General features: G+C 46.4%; 1 protein-coding gene across 1 annotated transcript in view; it reads right to left on the bottom strand.

Annotated features, from left to right (window-relative positions):
• Positions 1 to 18,739, bottom strand: part of kif1aa (kinesin family member 1Aa) — a 130,569-nt gene that overhangs the window by 12,445 nt on the left and 99,385 nt on the right. Inside the window, exons 33-40 of the mRNA XM_039001780.1 lie at positions 17,233 to 17,259; positions 7,681 to 7,795; positions 3,622 to 3,755; positions 3,298 to 3,359; positions 2,887 to 3,032; positions 2,335 to 2,526; positions 653 to 724; positions 172 to 296 (exon numbers count right to left, since the gene is read on the bottom strand). Coding sequence (XP_038857708.1) covers positions 172 to 296; positions 653 to 724; positions 2,335 to 2,526; positions 2,887 to 3,032; positions 3,298 to 3,359; positions 3,622 to 3,755; positions 7,681 to 7,795; positions 17,233 to 17,259 — 873 coding nt within the window. The remainder of the gene's footprint in view (positions 1 to 171; positions 297 to 652; positions 725 to 2,334; positions 2,527 to 2,886; positions 3,033 to 3,297; positions 3,360 to 3,621; positions 3,756 to 7,680; positions 7,796 to 17,232; positions 17,260 to 18,739) is intronic.

The following is an 18,739-nucleotide window of genomic DNA, read 5'->3' as shown; positions in this document are numbered from 1 at the left end:
GATCAGTGATTGGAAAATCTGCACACCGGGAACAAAGTTCCTCGTTAGTCCTCTCAATCCCAAAACCATTTTATGTGACGTCAAACTATCCACAAGAAATGAGTGTTACCGCGGCAGCCCTGAGTCTGTTAGTGTCGTGTGTAACGGTAGCAGAAGTGTGTTATTACTGACCTGAGTGTTTCAGTCTTGGGGTAGCATCCCTCCACCAATGAAGGGCACGTCGAGGAGGGGGTGAGGGTGTCAAGGGCCGTGGCAGAGGTCGACTCCCTCAACAGAGTCACTGACATTTCAGACAGCTGGAAAGACACACACACACAAACACACAAGCACATACACAAACTCACACACACACACACACACACACACACACACACACACACACACACACGTACATGTACACACACAAACAAGCACATGTCAAAATGCACACACACACACACACACACACACACACACACACACACACACACACACACACACACACACACACACACACACATACAGCATGTCAAAACCCTGTCTGGAAAAAGTTCACTGAGAAAAACGAACACGTCATATCCCCACTCGTAGATTCCTCACATCTAAGTAACTTCAAACCTTCAAACATACATGAAAACCCATCATAGTAAAGTGACACAGGAAGGAAGTCTACCTTGCTTTCACTGGCGCTGACATACACGTGGCTGTACTCTCTGTTGAAGGAGTGGGCGAGTAGCCGTAGACACTGGTGAGTGGTAGAGACAAAATACATCTTTAAAAGTCTCAGAGCAATGGGCTTTACAACAAAAAAAACTCCGAAACGGTTACCTAAGGAGAAGGCTTAAGTGGGCCACAAACCACATTTAAAAGGGACACTCAAGCATAGCCACAGGAAGTAGAGGTGCTGGGAGGTGCTGCGGCTGATAAATTGAAATAATCTTGCCCAAAAATGTGGATATAAAAAATTATAATTTACCCCCAAAATGTAATTAGTCCTGTCTGAACAGACATAAATAAAATAATTCTAAATATCACACCAGAAGGCATAATTTAGCTACAAAGGATAAATAGCGTCTAAGCAGGTTTTACAGTTGGGAAGGACACAATCTGGGCAGCACACACACCAAATATAGAACAGCTTGTTCCATTGTGACCATAGATATAATCCATAGAAGGAATTTGGAACCTCTAACCCTGGTACTTTGACTGTTAAACTCATGGTACACTAGCAATGGCTGCCAGTCCTGACTCTTATGGGAACAGCCAGTCCTGACTCTTATGGGAACAGCCAGTCCTGACTCTTATGGGAACAGCCAGTCCTGACTCTTATGGGAACAGCCAGTCCTGACTCTTATGGGAACAGCCAGTCCTGACTCTTATGGGAACAGCCAGTCCTGACTCTTATGGGAACAGCCAGTCCTGACTCTTATGGGAACAGCCAGTCCTGACTCTTATGGGAACAGCCAGTCCTGACTCTTATGGGAACAGCCAGTCCTGACTCTTATGGGAACAGCCAGTCCTGACTCTTATGGGAATTTTAGAAACAGATGCCTCACAAGTTCTCAACTGGCAGCTTCATTAAATAGTACCCGCAAACACCAGTCTCAATGTCAACCATGAAGAGGCGACTCCGGGATGCTGGCCTTCTAGGCAGAGTTCCTCTGTCCAGTGTCTGTGTTCTTTTGCCTATCTTTTTATTGGCCAGCCTGAGATATGGCTTTTTCTTTGCAACTCTGTCAGTAAGTGTGTCCATGATTGAGTCTTTGAATGAAGAGATTGAGATTAAACTGTCCAAATCATGTCCAATCAATTGAATTTACCACAGGAGGACACAAATCAAGTTGTCGAAACATATCAAGGATGATCAATGGAAACAGGATGCACCTGAGTTCAATTTTGAGTCTCATAGCAAAGGGTCTGAATACTTATGTAAATACGCTATTTCGGTTTTTAATTTGTAATACATCTGCAAAAATTTCTAAAAACCTGTTTTTGCTTTGTCATTATGGGGATTCTCATGTAGATTGATGAGGGAAAAAAACTATTTAATCAACTTTAGAATAAGACTGTAACCTGCATTTGGCCATTCATGTGGTATTGAAAAATATTCTGCTAATTTCTTTTATCCTGTAAATGATGTAGAAGTGCATGAAATGTGTTTATAAAAGGTTAATAAAAATCCCCATGTGTCGAAATCCCCAAAAATGTGTCTGCTCAACTGTATGCCACTACACAAATTTGATTATAGATACAGGCAATGCAATTCAAAACATCTTCCCGCGGCTTTACTCGTAAGCAAGAACGGGAATATTTAAGTAACAAGGTGACTTTTTTTAAAGAAGAAGAGACACTGACCTTAGCGGCTAGCTCCCTCTGCCTCTCGTTGGGGGCGTCAGCTGTGGGGCTGAGGTCCTGGGCGTGGCCTTCGGAAGGCTGAGGGGACTCACTCTGCTCCACAGACACACAGGACAACAACCCTTCCTGATCCAACAGCAGGGTGGACTCTAGCTTCTCCCTCAGGAGCAGGTAGTGTCTCGTCTTCTCCACCTGAATGAAACAGATAACCATAACTAACTAAGTAAGTAACTAAATAACCAACCAACCCTAACCTGTATTTGTAGGGTGTAGGGTGTACGACGTAGGGTATAGGTGTAGGGTATAGGGTGTAGTGTATAGATGTAGTGTATAGTATATAGGGTATAGGTATAGTAGGGTGTAAGGTATAGGTTGTAGGGTATAGGGTGTAGAGTATAGGGTGTAGGATATAGGTGTATGGTGTAGGGTGTAGGATATATGTGTATGGTGTAGGGTGTAGGATATAGGTGTATGGTGTAGGGTGTAGGATATATGTGTATGGTGTAGGGTGTAGGTTATAGGGTGTAGGGTATAGGGTGTAGTTGAACATACCTCCTGTAGGAGGCTGAGTTTCTCCAGTTCCCACTGGTGGTCCAGGATGAGGCTGTCACTGCGTGGCCTCCACCCAGCCAGGTTCTCCTCCCCTCGGACGTATGCCACCGAGGTGTCCAGCACCCGCCGACGTCTCCTCTGCATTCCTGGGGGGGTTGAATAAGGTCAATGGTTAGAGGTCAGGGATCAGACAAACAAAGCAGAAATACACTTTATCTATTATCTCTCGATTTTGTTTGGATTCGTTGCGTTTTATCTCCTTGTCTCCTTTTAAATTGTTTTGGAGAAAAAGGTCCTTCCAATTCAGACCTTCTCCTTCAATACATTTTTGAGAAAGAGGCAGGAAGATGAATTGAGAAAGAATGTGGAAACACCAGACAAAGGGGAAGCTCAAAAGAGAAAGTGTGTCACCTGGGCTCCCGTGATCCGCCAGGTGACACAAGCTGACCTCGTACACACCTGTCACTCGGTTCCTGGACAGAGAAAGAAACAACAGACAAACAAAACCCTGGGTTCAACTCCGGGTTCATTTCATGTCCGTTGTTTCCATTGATTTAACCATCATCTTTCAGGAATGCAACCAAAGCAAAGGACTGTGGTGAGATAAACAGTAACAGACTTGATTTTATGATTTATTTCATGATAGTTGATTTAATAATTAATCTTTCAGGAATGCAACAGAAGAAATATAATGTTTCTGCTAATACTAATAATCATAAGAGATGATTAAGTCACCCCTCTGTTGTCCTCAGGCTTCCGGTGCCAAACAGGTTTCGGATGGAGCGGGAGGCCGGGAGTTTAGCGTCTCGAGAGTAGAACACCATACAGAAATCTTTGGTTATGACTGTGGGCTGAGTGCAGTTCTCCATCTGCAGAAAGGAAAAGGATCAAAAAGATAATTTCTCTCTCTGCCTCTTAAGGGTCATAACATCAGATACAGTAGGGGTCATTTTGGATACAGTACTGGCAGTTCAAATCAAATCAAATTGTCTTGGTCACATGCTCTGAATACAACAGGTATAGACCTTACTGTGAAACGCTTACTTACAAGCCCCTAACCAACAATACAGTTTAAAAAAATATATGGATAAGATTAAGAAATAAAAGTAACATGCAAATAAAGAGCAGCAGTAAAATAACACTAGCGAGACTATATGGTGGGGGGGGGGGGTACCGGTACAGAGTCAATGTGCGGGGGCACTGGTTAGTTGAGGTAATATGTACATGTAGGTAGAGTTATGAACCAGTCCAGTTATGAACCAGTCCAGTTATGAACCTGTCCACTCAGGAACCTGTCCAGTCAGGAACCAGTCCAGTTATGAACCAGTTCAGTCAGGAACCAGTCCAGTGTTGAACCAGTCCAGTGTTGAACCAGTCCAGTTATGAACCAGTTCAGTCAGGAACCAGTCCAGTTATGAACCAGTCCAGTTATGAACCAGTTCAGTCAGGAACCAGTCCAGTTATGAACCAGTCCAGTTTTGAACCAGTTCAGTCAGGAACCAGTCCAGTCAGGAACCAGTCCAGTTATGAACCTGTCCAGTTATGAACCAGTCCAGTCAGGAACCAGTCCAGTTATGAACCAGTTCAGTCAGGAACCAGTCCAGTTATGAACCAGTCCAGTCAGGAACCAGTCCAGTCAGGAACCAGTCCAGTTATGAACCAGTCCAGATATGGACCAGTCCAGTTATGAACCAGTCCAGTTATGAACCAGTCCAGTTATGAACCAGTTCAGTCAGGAACCAGTCCAGTGTTGAACCAGTTCAGTCAGGAACCAGTCCAGTCAGGAACCAGTCCTGTTATGAACCAGTCCAGTAATGAACCAGTTCAGTCAGGAACCAGTCCAGTTATGAACCAGTCCAGTCAGGAACCAGTCCAGTTATGAACCAGTTCAGTCAGGAACCAGTCCAGTTATGAACCAGTCCAGTTAGGAACCAGTCCAGTTATGAACCAGTCCAGTCAGGAACCAGTCCAGTTATGAACCAGTTCAGTCAGGAACCAGTCCAGTTATGAACCAGTCCAGTTAGGAACCAGTCCAGTTTTGAACCAGTCCAGTCAGGAACCAGTCCAGTTATGAACCAGTCCAGTTATGAACCAGTCCAGTTATGAACCAGTTCAGTCAGGAACCAGTCCAGTGTTGAACCAGTTCAGTCAGGAACCAGTCCAGTCAGGAACCAGTCCAGTTATGAACCAGTCCAGTAATGAACCAGTTCAGTCAGGAACCAGTCCAGTTATGAACCAGTCCAGTCAGGAACCAGTCCAGTTAGGAACCAGTCCAGTTATGAACCAGTCCAGTTATGAACCAGTTCAGTCAGGAACCAGTCCAGTGTTGAACCAGTTCAGTCAGGAACCAGTCCAGTCAGGAACCAGTCCAGTAATGAACCAGTTCAGTCAGGAACCAGTTCAGTCAGGAACCAGTCCAGTTATTAACCAGTCCAGTCAGGAACCAGTCCAGTTAGGAACCAGTCCAGTTATGAACCAGTCCAGTTATGAACCAGTCCAGTTATGAACCAGTCCAGTTATGAACCAGTTCAGTCAGGAACCAGTCCAGTTATGAACCAGTTCAGTCAGGAACCAGTTCAGTCAGGAACCAGTCCAGTTATGAACCAGTCCAGTTATGAACCAGTTCAGTCAGGAACCAGTCCAGTTAAGAACCAGTCCATTTATGAACCAGTCCAGTCAGGAACCAGTCCAGTTATGAACCAGTCCAGTTATGAACCAGTTCAGTCAGGAACCAGTCCAGTGTTGAACCAGTTCAGTCAGGAACCAGTCCAGTCAGGAACCAGTCCAGTAATGAACCAGTTCAGTCAGGAACCAGTTCAGTCAGGAACCAGTCCAGTTATTAACCAGTCCAGTCAGGAACCAGTCCAGTCAGGAACCAGTCCAGTTATGAACCAGTCCAGTTATGAACCAGTCCAGTTATGAACCAGTCCAGTTATGAACCAGTTCAGTCAGGAACCAGTCCAGTTATGAACCAGTTCAGTCAGGAACCAGTTCAGTCAGGAACCAGTCCAGTTATGAACCAGTCCAGTTATGAACCAGTTCAGTCAGGAACCAGTCCAGTTAAGAACCAGTCCATTTATGAACCAGTCCAGTTAAGAACCAGTCCATTTATGAACCAGTCCAGTTATGAACCAGTCCAGTTATGAACCAGTCCATTTATGAACCAGTCCAATTATGAACCAGTTCAGTCAGGAACCAGTCCAGTTATGAACCAGTCCAGTTTTGAACCAGTTCAGTCAGGAACCAGTCCAGTCAGGAACCAGTCCAGTTATGAACCTGTCCAGTTATGAACCAGTCCAGTCAGGAACCAGTCCAGTTATGAACCAGTTCAGTCAGGAACCAGTCCAGTTATGAACCAGTCCAGTCAGGAACCAGTCCAGTCAGGAACCAGTCCAGTTATGAACCAGTCCAGATATGGACCAGTCCAGTTATGAACCAGTCCAGTTATGAACCAGTCCAGTTATGAACCAGTTCAGTCAGGAACCAGTCCAGTGTTGAACCAGTTCAGTCAGGAACCAGTCCAGTCAGGAACCAGTCCTGTTATGAACCAGTCCAGTAATGAACCAGTCCAGTAATGAACCAGTTCAGTCAGGAACCAGTCCAGTTATGAACCAGTCCAGTCAGGAACCAGTCCAGTTATGAACCAGTTCAGTCAGGAACCAGTCCAGTTATGAACCAGTCCAGTTAGGAACCAGTCCAGTTATGAACCAGTCCAGTCAGGAACCAGTCCAGTTATGAACCAGTTCAGTCAGGAACCAGTCCAGTTATGAACCAGTCCAGTTAGGAACCAGTCCAGTTTTGAACCAGTCCAGTCAGGAACCAGTCCAGTTATGAACCAGTCCAGTTATGAACCAGTCCAGTTATGAACCAGTTCAGTCAGGAACCAGTCCAGTGTTGAACCAGTTCAGTCAGGAACCAGTCCAGTCAGGAACCAGTCCAGTTATGAACCAGTCCAGTAATGAACCAGTTCAGTCAGGAACCAGTCCAGTAATGAACCAGTCCAGTTAGGAACCAGTCCAGTCAGGAACCAGTCCAGTTATGAACCAGTCCAGTTATGAACCAGTCCAGTCAGGAACCAGTCCAGTTATGAACCAGTCCAGTAATGAACCAGTTCAGTCAGGAACCAGTCCAGTAATGAACCAGTTCAGTCAGGAACCAGTCCAGTTATTAACCAGTCCAGTCAGGAACCAGTCCAGTTAGGAACCAGTCCAGTTATGAACCAGTCCAGTTATGAACCAGTCCAGTTATGAACCAGTCCAGTTATGAACCAGTTCAGTCAGGAACCAGTCCAGTTATGAACCAGTTCAGTCAGGAACCAGTTCAGTCAGGAACCAGTCCAGTTATGAACCAGTCCAGTTATGAACCAGTTCAGTCAGGAACCAGTCCAGTTAAGAACCAGTCCATTTATGAACCAGTCCAGTTAAGAACCAGTCCATTTATGAACCAGTCCAGTTATGAACCAGTCCAGTTATGAACCAGTCCAGTTATGAACCAGTCCAATTATGAACCAGTTCAGTCAGGAACCAGTCCAGTTATGAACCAGTCCAGTAATGAACCAGTCCAGTCAGGAACCAGTCCAGTTATGAACCAGTTCAGTCAGGAACCAGTCCAGTTATGAACCTGTCCAGTTAAGATGAGTAGATTTTCTCAGATTGTTTCTGTGAAGCTAGCTTTACGATTACCATTAGACACGTACAGTTACATATAACTACCTTCATATAACTATGTAGGCCGACAAGGTCATTTATATCACACTATATACAACTATATACTGTATATAACTATATATGTTACCTCTAGGTAGGCCGACAAGGTCATGTAGATCTTCTCTCCGTAAGGAGTGACCCGGTTCAGGAGAAGGGAGTTATGCATGGCGCTGTCCCAGGCAGCCTCGAAGCGATAGAATGTCCTGATGGAGGAGAAGAGGAGTTAACCATGCAGAGAGAACGACTGAACAGAGAGCTCATCGACCCTGGTCTGAACTAACATAGTCTGTCTGTCTGTCTGTCTGTCTGTCTGTCTGTCTGTCTGTCTGTCTGTCTGTCTGTCTGTCTGTCTGTCTGTCTGTCTGTCTGTCTGTCATGAATACTACTAACATAGTGGTCTCTGTTTGGTCTGTCTGTCTGTCTGTCTGTCTGTCTGTCTGTCTGTCTGTCTGTCTGTCTGTCTGTCTGTCTGTCTGTCTGTCATGAATACTACTAACATAGTGGTCTCTGGTTGGTCTGTCTGTCTGTCTGTCTGTCTGTCTGTCTGTCTGTCTGTCTGTCTGTCTGTCTGTCTGTCTGTCTGTCTGTCTGTCATAAATACTACTAACATAGTGGTCTGTCTGTCTGTCTGTCTGTCTGTCTGTCTGTCTGTCTGTCTGTCTGTCTGTCTGTCTGTCTGTCTGTCTGTCTGTCATGAATACTACTAACATATATTACTAACTAATACTACTAACTACAAAACCTACTCTAGTGTTTAGTATGCTAGTATGCTGTAAACTGAAAGCAAAGCAGGATGGGTGGTTTTCTGTATAGTCCTGTTGATAGTTGTGTTACAACTTTATTAGACAAATAAAGGTTATGTCTACTGTAGGAGGAAGGTAACTATTTAAAGGTTTTCTCAAGAATAGCTACAATCTATTGCTATCGGCAGATCAAGTTGTAGTTGCATGGCATGTAGGGACATTGTTTATCACTATGATAATGTGAATAACATTCTGTCTGTCTGGGATATGTTACCTACAGTACATGTGCATCTAAAATGCTCTTGAGAGAAGATAGCTTTTGTTTATGAAGATTAAAATAACAACATTGATTTTCAAATACACACATTCAATAGACAAGACACATAGTTTGAGGATGAAGACAATAAATAGCATGCAACAGGGAACCCGTCGGTTGTGGGTCGACCTTTAAAAAGAAAAACACCAAACAATAACAGCACGAAGGAAAGAAAAGGTAATGAGAGATCGACAGACGGGAGGAGAGGAGGAGGACAGGACAGGACAGGTGGTGAGGAGAAATACCTATGGTCTATTCCCAAGGAGACGCTTTGAGAAGGAATAGAAGAAGAGAACCAGGAAGAGAACCAGGAAGAGAACCAAAGGTGAGTCAGGAAGAGAGTCTGATGTGGTTGTGAGCGTCGTTATGAGCGAGAGCGACAGGACAGGTTTGTTCTTCCTAGCCTGGTCCCAAATAGGTTTGTGCTGTCTTGCCAACTGGGACCAGGCTACATTTCCCATCCACTACTTGATGATTTGAACACCAAAATGTACTGTACTTATTAATAATTGTATCTTATCTGTTCTAGAATGTCTCACAATGGACAGAAGAGATACAATGTAATACTTTTGAGTTTATTTTAATTCTGTAGATAGAGATACAAATTATAACTATGGAATGCCGTTTGGGTCTTTGCGTGTCATAAAATATATGTCAAATAACACTATTTGACACGTCAAATAAGCTTATAATTTGACGCATCAAATAACAAAATTACGATTTTCGAATGTTGTATGAGCTGAATTTGCATGCGCGAGCCAAGCGCCATCAACATTGATGAAAGTCTGTAAACTAGAGGTAGGCTATCTCCCTACTATGTTGACTTTGATTTGCAGTATGACAAAGTCACTCAGAAATATATTTTATATAGGATATAGGCCAGACACTTCCAAACGTTATTCCTTATGATACATTTTTTCTGTCCCCCTCAATGGCTTAGACTTTTAGAGAATAACTTCCCATTTCTTCAGATCTAACAGAACAAACCTTCTCCTCCACCCCTCTCTCCTTCTCATCCACCCTTCTCTCCTTCACCTCCACCCCCTCTCCTTCACCTCCACCCCCTCTCCTTCTCCTCCACCCCCCTCTCCTTCACCTTCTCCTCCACCCCCTCTCCTTCAGCCTCCCTCTCCTTCAGCCCCCTCTCCTTCAGCCCCCTCTCCTTCAGCCCCCCTCTCCTTCAGTCCCCCTCTCCTTCAGTCCCCGTTTCCTTCAGCCCCCTCTCCTTCAGCCCCCCTCTCCTTCAGTCCCCTCCCCTTCAGACCCCTCTCCTTCAGCCCCCCTCTCCTTCAGCCCCCCTTTCCTTCAGCCCCTGGCCACCTTCAGCCCCCCTCTCCTTCAGCCCCTCTCTCCTTCAGCCCCCTCTCCTTCAGCCCCCCTCTCATCCAGCCCCCCTCTCCTTCAGCCCCCCTCTCCTTCAGCCCCCCTCTCCTTCAGTCCCCGTTTCCTTCAGCCCCCCTCTCCTTCAGCCCCTCCCCTTCAGCCCCCTCTCCTTCAGCCCCCCTCTCCTTCAGCCCCCCTCTCCTTCAGTCCCCGTTTCCTTCAGCCCCCCTCTCCTTCAGCCCCTCCCCTTCAGCCCCCTCTCCTTCAGCCCCCCTCTCCTTCAGCCCCCCTCTCCTTCAGCCCCTCCCCTTCAGCCCCCTCTCCTTCAGCCCCCTCTCCTTCAGCCCCCCTCTCCTTCAGCCCCCTCTCCTTCAGCCCCTGCCCCCCTTCAGCCCCCCTCTCCTTCAGCCCCCGCTCCTTCAGCCCCCTCTCCTTCAGCCCCCATATCATTCTCCTCCACTCCCTCTCCTTCTCCTCCATAATTTAGTCCATACATTGATGAATGAGGACTTCCCCTGAGCAAATAATCACAACTTGAAAGCAGTTATGTTTCTGGCCCGCTGCCCAGCACAGTCTTAAATCTGAAACCGCTCATCCAAGCAGAGAAACGTAAGAGGAAACCAATGTTTCTGTAGGCCATTAAAGGGAGATAAATCGTCCCGTTCATAGAGTTCAGATGTTGAAGGCCGGCTGTTGGCATTTGTACTGAGATGACCTGGTGGGAAAGCTAGCTGTGTGTCTGTCATAGGGAAGAAGACAGAGAGCGAGAGGAGAACAGCTGCTATACTGTGGGACGAGAGGAGAGGAGAACTGCTGTTATACTGTGGGACGAGAGGAGAGGAGAGGAGAGCTGCTGTTATACTGTGGGACGAGAGGAGAGGAGAGCTGCTGTTATACTGTGGGACGAGAGGAGAGGAGAGGAAAGCTGCTGTTATACTGTGGGAGGAGAGGAGAGGAGAGCTGCTGTTATACTGTGGGACGAGAGGAGAGGAGAGGAGAGCTGCTGTTATACTGTGGGACGAGAGGAGAGGAGAGGAGAGCTGCTGTTATACTGTGGGACGAGAGGAGAGGAGAGCTGCTGTTATACTGTGGGACGAGAGGAGAGGAGAGGAGAGCTGCTGTTATACTGTGGGACGAGAGGAGAGGAGAGGAGAGCTGCTGTTATACTGTGGGACGAGAGGAGAGGAGAGGAGAGGAGAGCTGCTGTAATACTGTGGGAGGAGAGGAGAGCTGCTGTTATACTGTGGGACGAGAGGAGAGGAGAGCTGCTGTTATACTGTGGGACGAGAGGAGAGGAGAGGAGAGCTGCTGTTATACTGTGGGACGAGAGGAGAGGAGAGGAGAGCTGCTGTAATACTGTGGGAGGAGAGGAGAGCTGCTGTTATACTGTGGGACGAGAGGAGAGGAGAGCTGCTGTTATACTGTGGGACGAGAGGAGAGGAGAGGAGAGCTGCTGTAATACTGTGGGACGAGAGGAGAGGAGAGCTGCTGTAATACTGTGGGACGAGAGGAGAGGAGAGCTGCTGTTATACTGTGGGACGAGAGCTGCTGTTATACTGTGGGACGAGAGGAGAGGAGAGGAGAGCTGCTGTAATACTGTGGGACGAGAGGAGAGGAGAGCTGCTGTAATACTGTGGGACGAGAGGAGAGGAGAGCTGCTGTTATACTGTGGGACGAGAGGAGAGGAGAGGAGAGCTGCTGTTATACTGTGGGACGAGAGGAGAGGAGAGGAGAGCTGCTGTTATACTGTGGGACGAGAGGAGAGGAGAGGAGAGCTGCTGTTATACTGTGGGTTGAGAGGAGAGGAGAGCTGCTGTTATACTGTGGGACGAGAGGAGAGGAGAGCTGCTATAATACTGTGGGACGAGAGGAGAGGAGAGCTGCTATAATACTGTGGGACGAGAGGAGAGGTGAGGAGAGCTGCTGTTATACTGTGGGACGAGATGAGAGGAAAGGAGAGCTGCTGTTATACTGTGGGACGAGAGGAGAGGAGAGCTGCTGTTATACTGTGGGACGAGAGGAGAGGAGAGGAGAGCTGCTGTAATACTGTGGGACGAGAGGAGAGGAGAGCTGCTGTAATACTGTGGGACGAGAGGAGAGGAGAGGAGAGCTGCTGTAATACTGTGGGACGAGAGGAGAGGAGAGCTGCTGTTATACTGTGGGACGAGAGGAGAGGAGAGCTGCTGTAATACTGTGGGACGAGAGGAGGAGAGAGCTGCTGTAATACTGTGGGACGAGAGGAGAGGAGAGGAGAGCTGCTGTAATACTGTGGGACGAGAGGAGAGGAGAGCTGCTGTAATACCGTGGGACGAGAAGAGAGGAGAGGAGAGGAGAGCTGCTGTAATACTGTGGGACGAGAGGAGAGGAGAGGTGCTGTTATACTGTGGGACGAGAGGAGGAGAGGAGAGCTGCTGTTATACTGTGGGACGAGAGGAGAGGAGAGCTGCTGTTATACTGTGGGACGAGAGGAGAGGAGAGCTGATGTTATACTGTGGGACGAGAGGAGAGGAGAGCTGCTGTAATACTGTGGGACGAGAGGAGAGGAGAGGTGCTGTTATACTGTGGGACGAGAGGAGAGGAGAGGAGAGCTGCTGTTATACTTTGGGACGAGAGGAGAGGAGAGGAGAGCTGCTGTTATACTGTGGGACGAGAGGAGGAGAGGAGAGCTGCTGTTATACTGTGGGACGAGAGGAGAGGAGAGCTGCTTCAGGGGAAATGTGTCTATGGACCTAGAGGAGCTATAGCCTCTCTTATCCATCCTAACTGCTGACCTCCCTGCTCACACACGCTGCATGCAAGCGCCATGCCCAGGTCACAGAGCAGGCCCAGGTCACAGAGCAGGCCCAGGTCACAGAGCAGGCCCAGGTCACAGAGCAGGCCCAGGTCACAGAGCAGGCCCAGGTCACAGAGCAGGCCCAGGTCACAGAGCAGGCCCAGGACACAGAGCAGGCCCAGGTCACAGAGCAGGCCCAGGTCACAGAGCAGGCCCAGGACACAGAGCAGGCCCAGGACACAGAGCAGGCCCAGGTCACAGAGCAGGCCCAGGTCACAGAGCAGGCCCAGGACACAGAGCAGGCCCAGGACACAGAGCAGGCCCAGGACACAGAGCAGGCCCAGGTCACAGAGCAGGCCCAGGTCACAGAGCAGGCCCAGGACACAGAGCAGGCCCAGGACACAGAGGAGGCCCAGGTCACAGAAATGTTAAATCTCTCCTTGTCCAAGTCTGTAATCCCAACATATTTCAAGGTGACCACTATTGTCACTGTTCCCAAGAATTCAAAGGTAACCTGCCTAAATTACTATCACCCTGTAGCACTCACATCTGTAATTAGGATGTGCTTTGAAAGGCTGGTCATGACACACATCAACACCATCATCCCAGACACCCTCAACCCACTCCAATTTTCATACCACCCCAACAGATCCACAGATGACGCAATCTCAATTGCACTTCAGACTGCCCTCTCCAACCTGGAACAAGAGGAACTGCGAATGCTGTTCATTGATTACAGCTCAGCGTTCAACACCATAGTGCCCTCCAAGCTCATCACTAAGCTCAGGACCCTGGGACTGAATATCTTCCTCTGCAACTGGATCCTGGACTTCTTGACGGGACGGCCCCAAGGTGGTAAGGGTAGGCAACAACAGATCCGCCACACTGACCGTCAACACGGGGGCCCCTCAGGGGTGTGTGCTTAGTCCCCTCCTGTACTCCCTGTTCACCCAGCTGCACTCGACCGACCGTAATGCCCATGATTAATTTGGTTTGACATTTGCTACCCCCTATGGGGCTATTTAGAGACCCCTTCAGTAAATTACAAAATGTCAATCGCTCCAAATTTCAATGACTTAAAAACCTCAAACCAACTATACATTTTAGAAATTCATATACAAATATTGAAACCATTTAATGAGACAACTAAAATATGTACAACAATAAAATGTGTGACCGACTGGCTCGATTCGGTCTTATGTAGCAAAATTTAAAATTGTGTTTTTTTACATTGGATAAAAATAGAAACTCCGAGCTAGAAAATGGAATATCATACACTACAGTTGAGGAATAATGGAAAAGTAATTCTGCTTTGAAAGTTGATAAACTTTTAACCTCACTTTTGAGAAAATGGCCCTTGAATGTTTTGGTAAACCTACTGGAGAGCTCGTCTTTGTTTACACCCATTCAGCATCGTTCACACCCTCTTAAGCCTTGGCCCCACCCATCTCTTTAAGGATTCACATGTGAGGCCATGTACTAAACAAATAAAGATTTCAAGACTAAAGACTGGCTTATACTACCGGTGTGTTCGTAAATTCAATCTGGAAAGCCAGAGTGTACTCAGAGTTCGTAAACTCAAGGTTGTCAGATTGTACATTCCTAAATTCAGAGTATTTTGCTCTCGGAGCACACACTGGACGCTTTGGCCGATGAATAGGGTTGATCCGAGCGCTCTGACCTACCAACAGCAGTCAAGCACCCAAGCTAACTGGCTAACATTGGCTAGCTTGCTAGCTACATCCAGACACAAATGAGAGAACAGCTCACTCTGACCATTTTACTCCCCCTAGCAGAGCTGGTTAGGCTGTTTTTATGTTATCCAGAGCTTTGGTGACGGAAACTGTGCTGCTGGCAACAATTTAACTACTCTTTTTTTGCAGACGTTCATTGACACCGGCCATATTCAACGGATGTTGAGAGTTCGTAAATTCGTCAGTTATTCTGCGCCCTGACACACTTAGACGAGAGTGCTCTGAAATCAGAGTAGATAGCCGGAGTGACTTTACGAACGCACCCTACTTCTATCGACATTTGTCACAGTGACATCATGAACATTCTATTGACATAGTTACTTTCATAGTGGAATCTTTTGCTTAGACATGTAATTAACAGTAGCTAGCTAGCTAGCTAAACAATGAACCATAATCCTAATTTATAACGTTACTACCCTGCATGAATCCGCAGGTAGCTAACCAAGCTAACATTAGGCTATAACTAACAATGCAAATGGTTCTGAGATACGAATAATATTACTACACAGATCATACACGTCAAGTTACCTAGCTAGCTTATAGTACACTTTAACTTGAAATGAAAATGACTTTGACTAAATTAGAAACGTGTAATATCTGAAAATATAACTAGCTAGACTATTTTACCGGTCTATATGGATAGACGCTTCTCCCTCTCTGTCACGAATGCCATGGTTGCCCTTAGTTTGAAGATGTAATCCAGAGACAGGTGTTTTACACAACAGCCTTCTGTGTGTGTTCTCTTTTCGACTCACTCTGCATTTTTGCAATCAAACGGCAGAATTCTCTCCATCTCCTTAGCTATAAAACTCTAATACCACCGGGAATTCCACAACTTGGTCGTCCAGAAAATGGAGAGCAACACTTTTTCAGTTATACTAGGTGATATATTTTTAAAAAGCTGCGTTAGAAAGCATTACATACACATACTGAGCAGCTCATATTATAGACAGAAGCACGCAACATGGCAGACCAATCCAAACTCATTGCTCGGCATGTCCAGCCCATCCATTATCTCAGCCAATCATAGCTAGCGGAAAAGGTTATTTTTCCATGACTAAACCAACTGGGCGCATAATTTAATAACTGTATTCGTATTTACAGATGGAATACAAGTTTGTTATTAAGACACATGAAAGTTCACATGTTCCAGAAGGCATTTCTACAACAACAAAAAAACACATTTGATTAAAAAAATACAAATGTACGTTCAAATGGCTCTCCTGTGAAGTAATGATGCACGACATACGCCTAGTTTCCTGAAACGAGTCATACACTATCAATTTACATTGTGTGTAATTTATTTGACGGTCCCTAACTAGGCCACAGAGATAGGCTATCCAAAGTCAAACCAATTTTGCCACGGTCGCACACCGGCCTGTTGGCTAGCACACTAGCTAGTCCAGGCTACTTCCAGACACAAGACCTGGTTAGACTGTTTCAACTTATCTTGAAGGGTGAGTAACTAACTGTGTACTGTTTTGGCAGAGTGGAAGTACACATGCTTCTCACGTTCGAAACAGACATACGAGAGACACACACATCAAAGCTCGCCTCCAAGAGCCAAATCTCATTCTAGGTCGCATTTCCTAATGGGGGAGAATTGAACCCCCCCCCCCCCCTTGATACTATCAGCTTCTTGCACATCTCTTTCTAAAGCCTTGAGTTTTTTCAAAAGAAGTTGATTGCATAACTTCATACCAAAGTTTAAGATTATGTTTGGCTTCCTTATAATGTCTACAAGTTGCTATTTTGGAAAGATTTTTATGATTTTATCAATGCTATAGGTCTTTCAGCGGGATGCAAAATGAAACCTGTTCTGTGTCAGAGTATGAACTTCATTATTACTGCCCCCTAGTGGCAATGCAGAGGTTTGTGACTGAAAAAAAGATCAACAGAGATCATAAGTAATTGGGGGAAATGACAAACAATTCATGCTTGTTTTACTTCATCAAATGTCTGGCTTGTAGCTTGTACTGAAAACGTCCCTGTACCAAAGAGGAGACAGAAGCTGAAATACTGGCCCCACAACACAAACAAACAGCCAGTCAGTTCAGCATATACTGTAGGAAGCAAAGCCAGTCATGCAGCCCCCGTACACCATCAGCTTTCGGTCGCATCCCCAGACCCCGAAGTCCCAGTCAGCCCCAGTCCCAAGACCGCACAGTCACAGCCAGCCTCAGACCCTGCAGTCCCAGCCAGCCCAAGATCCCAGTCCCAGCCAACCCGTAACCCCAGACCCATCAGTTCCAGCAAGCCCCAGACCCTGCAGTTCCAGCCAGCCCCAACTCCAGACCCCGCAGTCCCAGCCAGCCCAAGATCCCAGTCCCAGCCAACCCGTAACCCCAGACCCTGTAGTCCCAGCCAGCCCCAGTTTCCAGCCCTCAGCTCCAGCCTCCAGACCCACAACAGCTCAGCAACAAACACACATCCAGGAGAAAGAGAGAGAGAGAGAGAGAGAGAGAGAGAGGAGGGGTGTAAAGATACATCACAGTCCTCACATCTCCTCAGGAGAGAGATCAGGAAAACAAAGCAAGGGGAGGAGGAGAGAGCAAGAGAGCCAAAACCCACAGTGGAAAACCATGGGAATTAGAATGATGGATGTATGGATGACTTGGTGTTTAAAATGGAGTGAGAGTGAAAAGATGAAAATAGATAATGAATAAGAGATGAGATGTTATCTAACTGAATAGTAGAATGGGAGGAGAGGGATTTGATATAAATCATATACCTAGGCATGTCCGAATCAAGAAACTGTCTGTGAAAAACACAAAACAACATTGTGTTAGTGGAGTGGACTGGAGGGAGAGACACGTCAGCATCAGCATGTCCTGTCCCTTACTGATGACCTCACAGGCCTGAGCAGAGGCCAGACTAGACCACATATGGGTTCAAATGGCATCTGTTGTCTTTCAAGTGCAAACCAAGCCCTTCTGGCACTCCAGGCAGGCAGAGTCAATCAAACACTCTAAGTATTTGACAGAAACAAAAAACTAGTTGAACCCAGATCTGCATTGGACCATCCCACACTCTGCCCTGGTGCTGGACTCTCCCCTTCTCTCAGGAAGACCTTTCCAACCAGATCAACATCCTGGGTTGGAGGTCAAGGAATGCAGAACCATGGTGATACCTGTATATAGAGATGGTATGGCCATTAGGACCAGACAGACCACTGCAACAGTCTGTCTGGGGCCTCTGTTCCTGTATTGGTCCTTTGTGATGGCAAGCAAACCCATGTCTGAGGAGTGGTATTTGAGTTAGGTGAAAGGTTACTAGTAACGCAGTGTGGTTAAACCGTAATAGAGGTCGTCACGACAGTTACATTATTCTGTAAAAACAGCATGTTATGTTACATGTTGAGTAAACAGTAACATAAGGCATTACAGTGAAGTGCTACAGTGTAACACCTGTATGACGCTTTAGTGACTTACTGAGGTGACTTACTATGCTGAGTGAGTTAGTTATGGATGCATGCCAGAGAGTGGATAATGTGGTCTTGACATGGCGGAAAGTATTCAGACCCCTTGACTTTTTCCACATTTTGTTACGTTACAGCCTTATTCTAAAATTGATTAAAAAAAATAAAAAAATCCAATCATCAATCTACACACAGTAACCCATAATGACATCACAATACCCCATAATGACATCACAATAACCCATAATGACAAAGAAAAATTGTGATGTCATTATGGGTTATTGTGATGTCATTATGGGGTATTGTGATGTCATTATTGGTTATTGTGATGTCATTATGGGTTGTTGTGTGTAGATTGCTGAGGATTTTTTTGACTCAATCCATGTTAGAATAAGGCTGTTGTTTAACAAAATGTGAAAAAAATCAAGGGGTCTGAATACTTTCCGAAGGCACTGTATATCCCATCATTAGATACTATGCAAGGGGGCCAATGAGGATCAAGATCGTCCGTCAGCTACAGGGCCACCAAGAAGCCCTTCATCCACAGGGTCTAGGGATCTATGTTACAGGGCCACCAAGAAGCCCTTCATCCACAGAGTCTAGGGATCTATGCTACAGGGCCAGCAAGAAGCCCTTCATCCACAGAGTCTAGGGATCTATGTTACAGGGCCAACTAGAAGCCCTTCATCCACAGAGTCTAGGGATCTATGTTACAGGGCCAGCAAGAAGCCCTTCATCCACAGGGTCTAGGGATCTATGCTACAGGGCCAGCAAGAAGCCCTTCATCCACAGGGTCTAGGGATCTATGCTACAGGGCCAG

Source organism: Salvelinus namaycush, chromosome 10 (assembly GCF_016432855.1).
Source record: "Salvelinus namaycush isolate Seneca chromosome 10, SaNama_1.0, whole genome shotgun sequence".
NCBI classification, from domain to species: Eukaryota; Metazoa; Chordata; class Actinopteri; order Salmoniformes; family Salmonidae; genus Salvelinus; species Salvelinus namaycush.
This window is presented reverse-complemented; position numbering and strand designations above follow the sequence as displayed.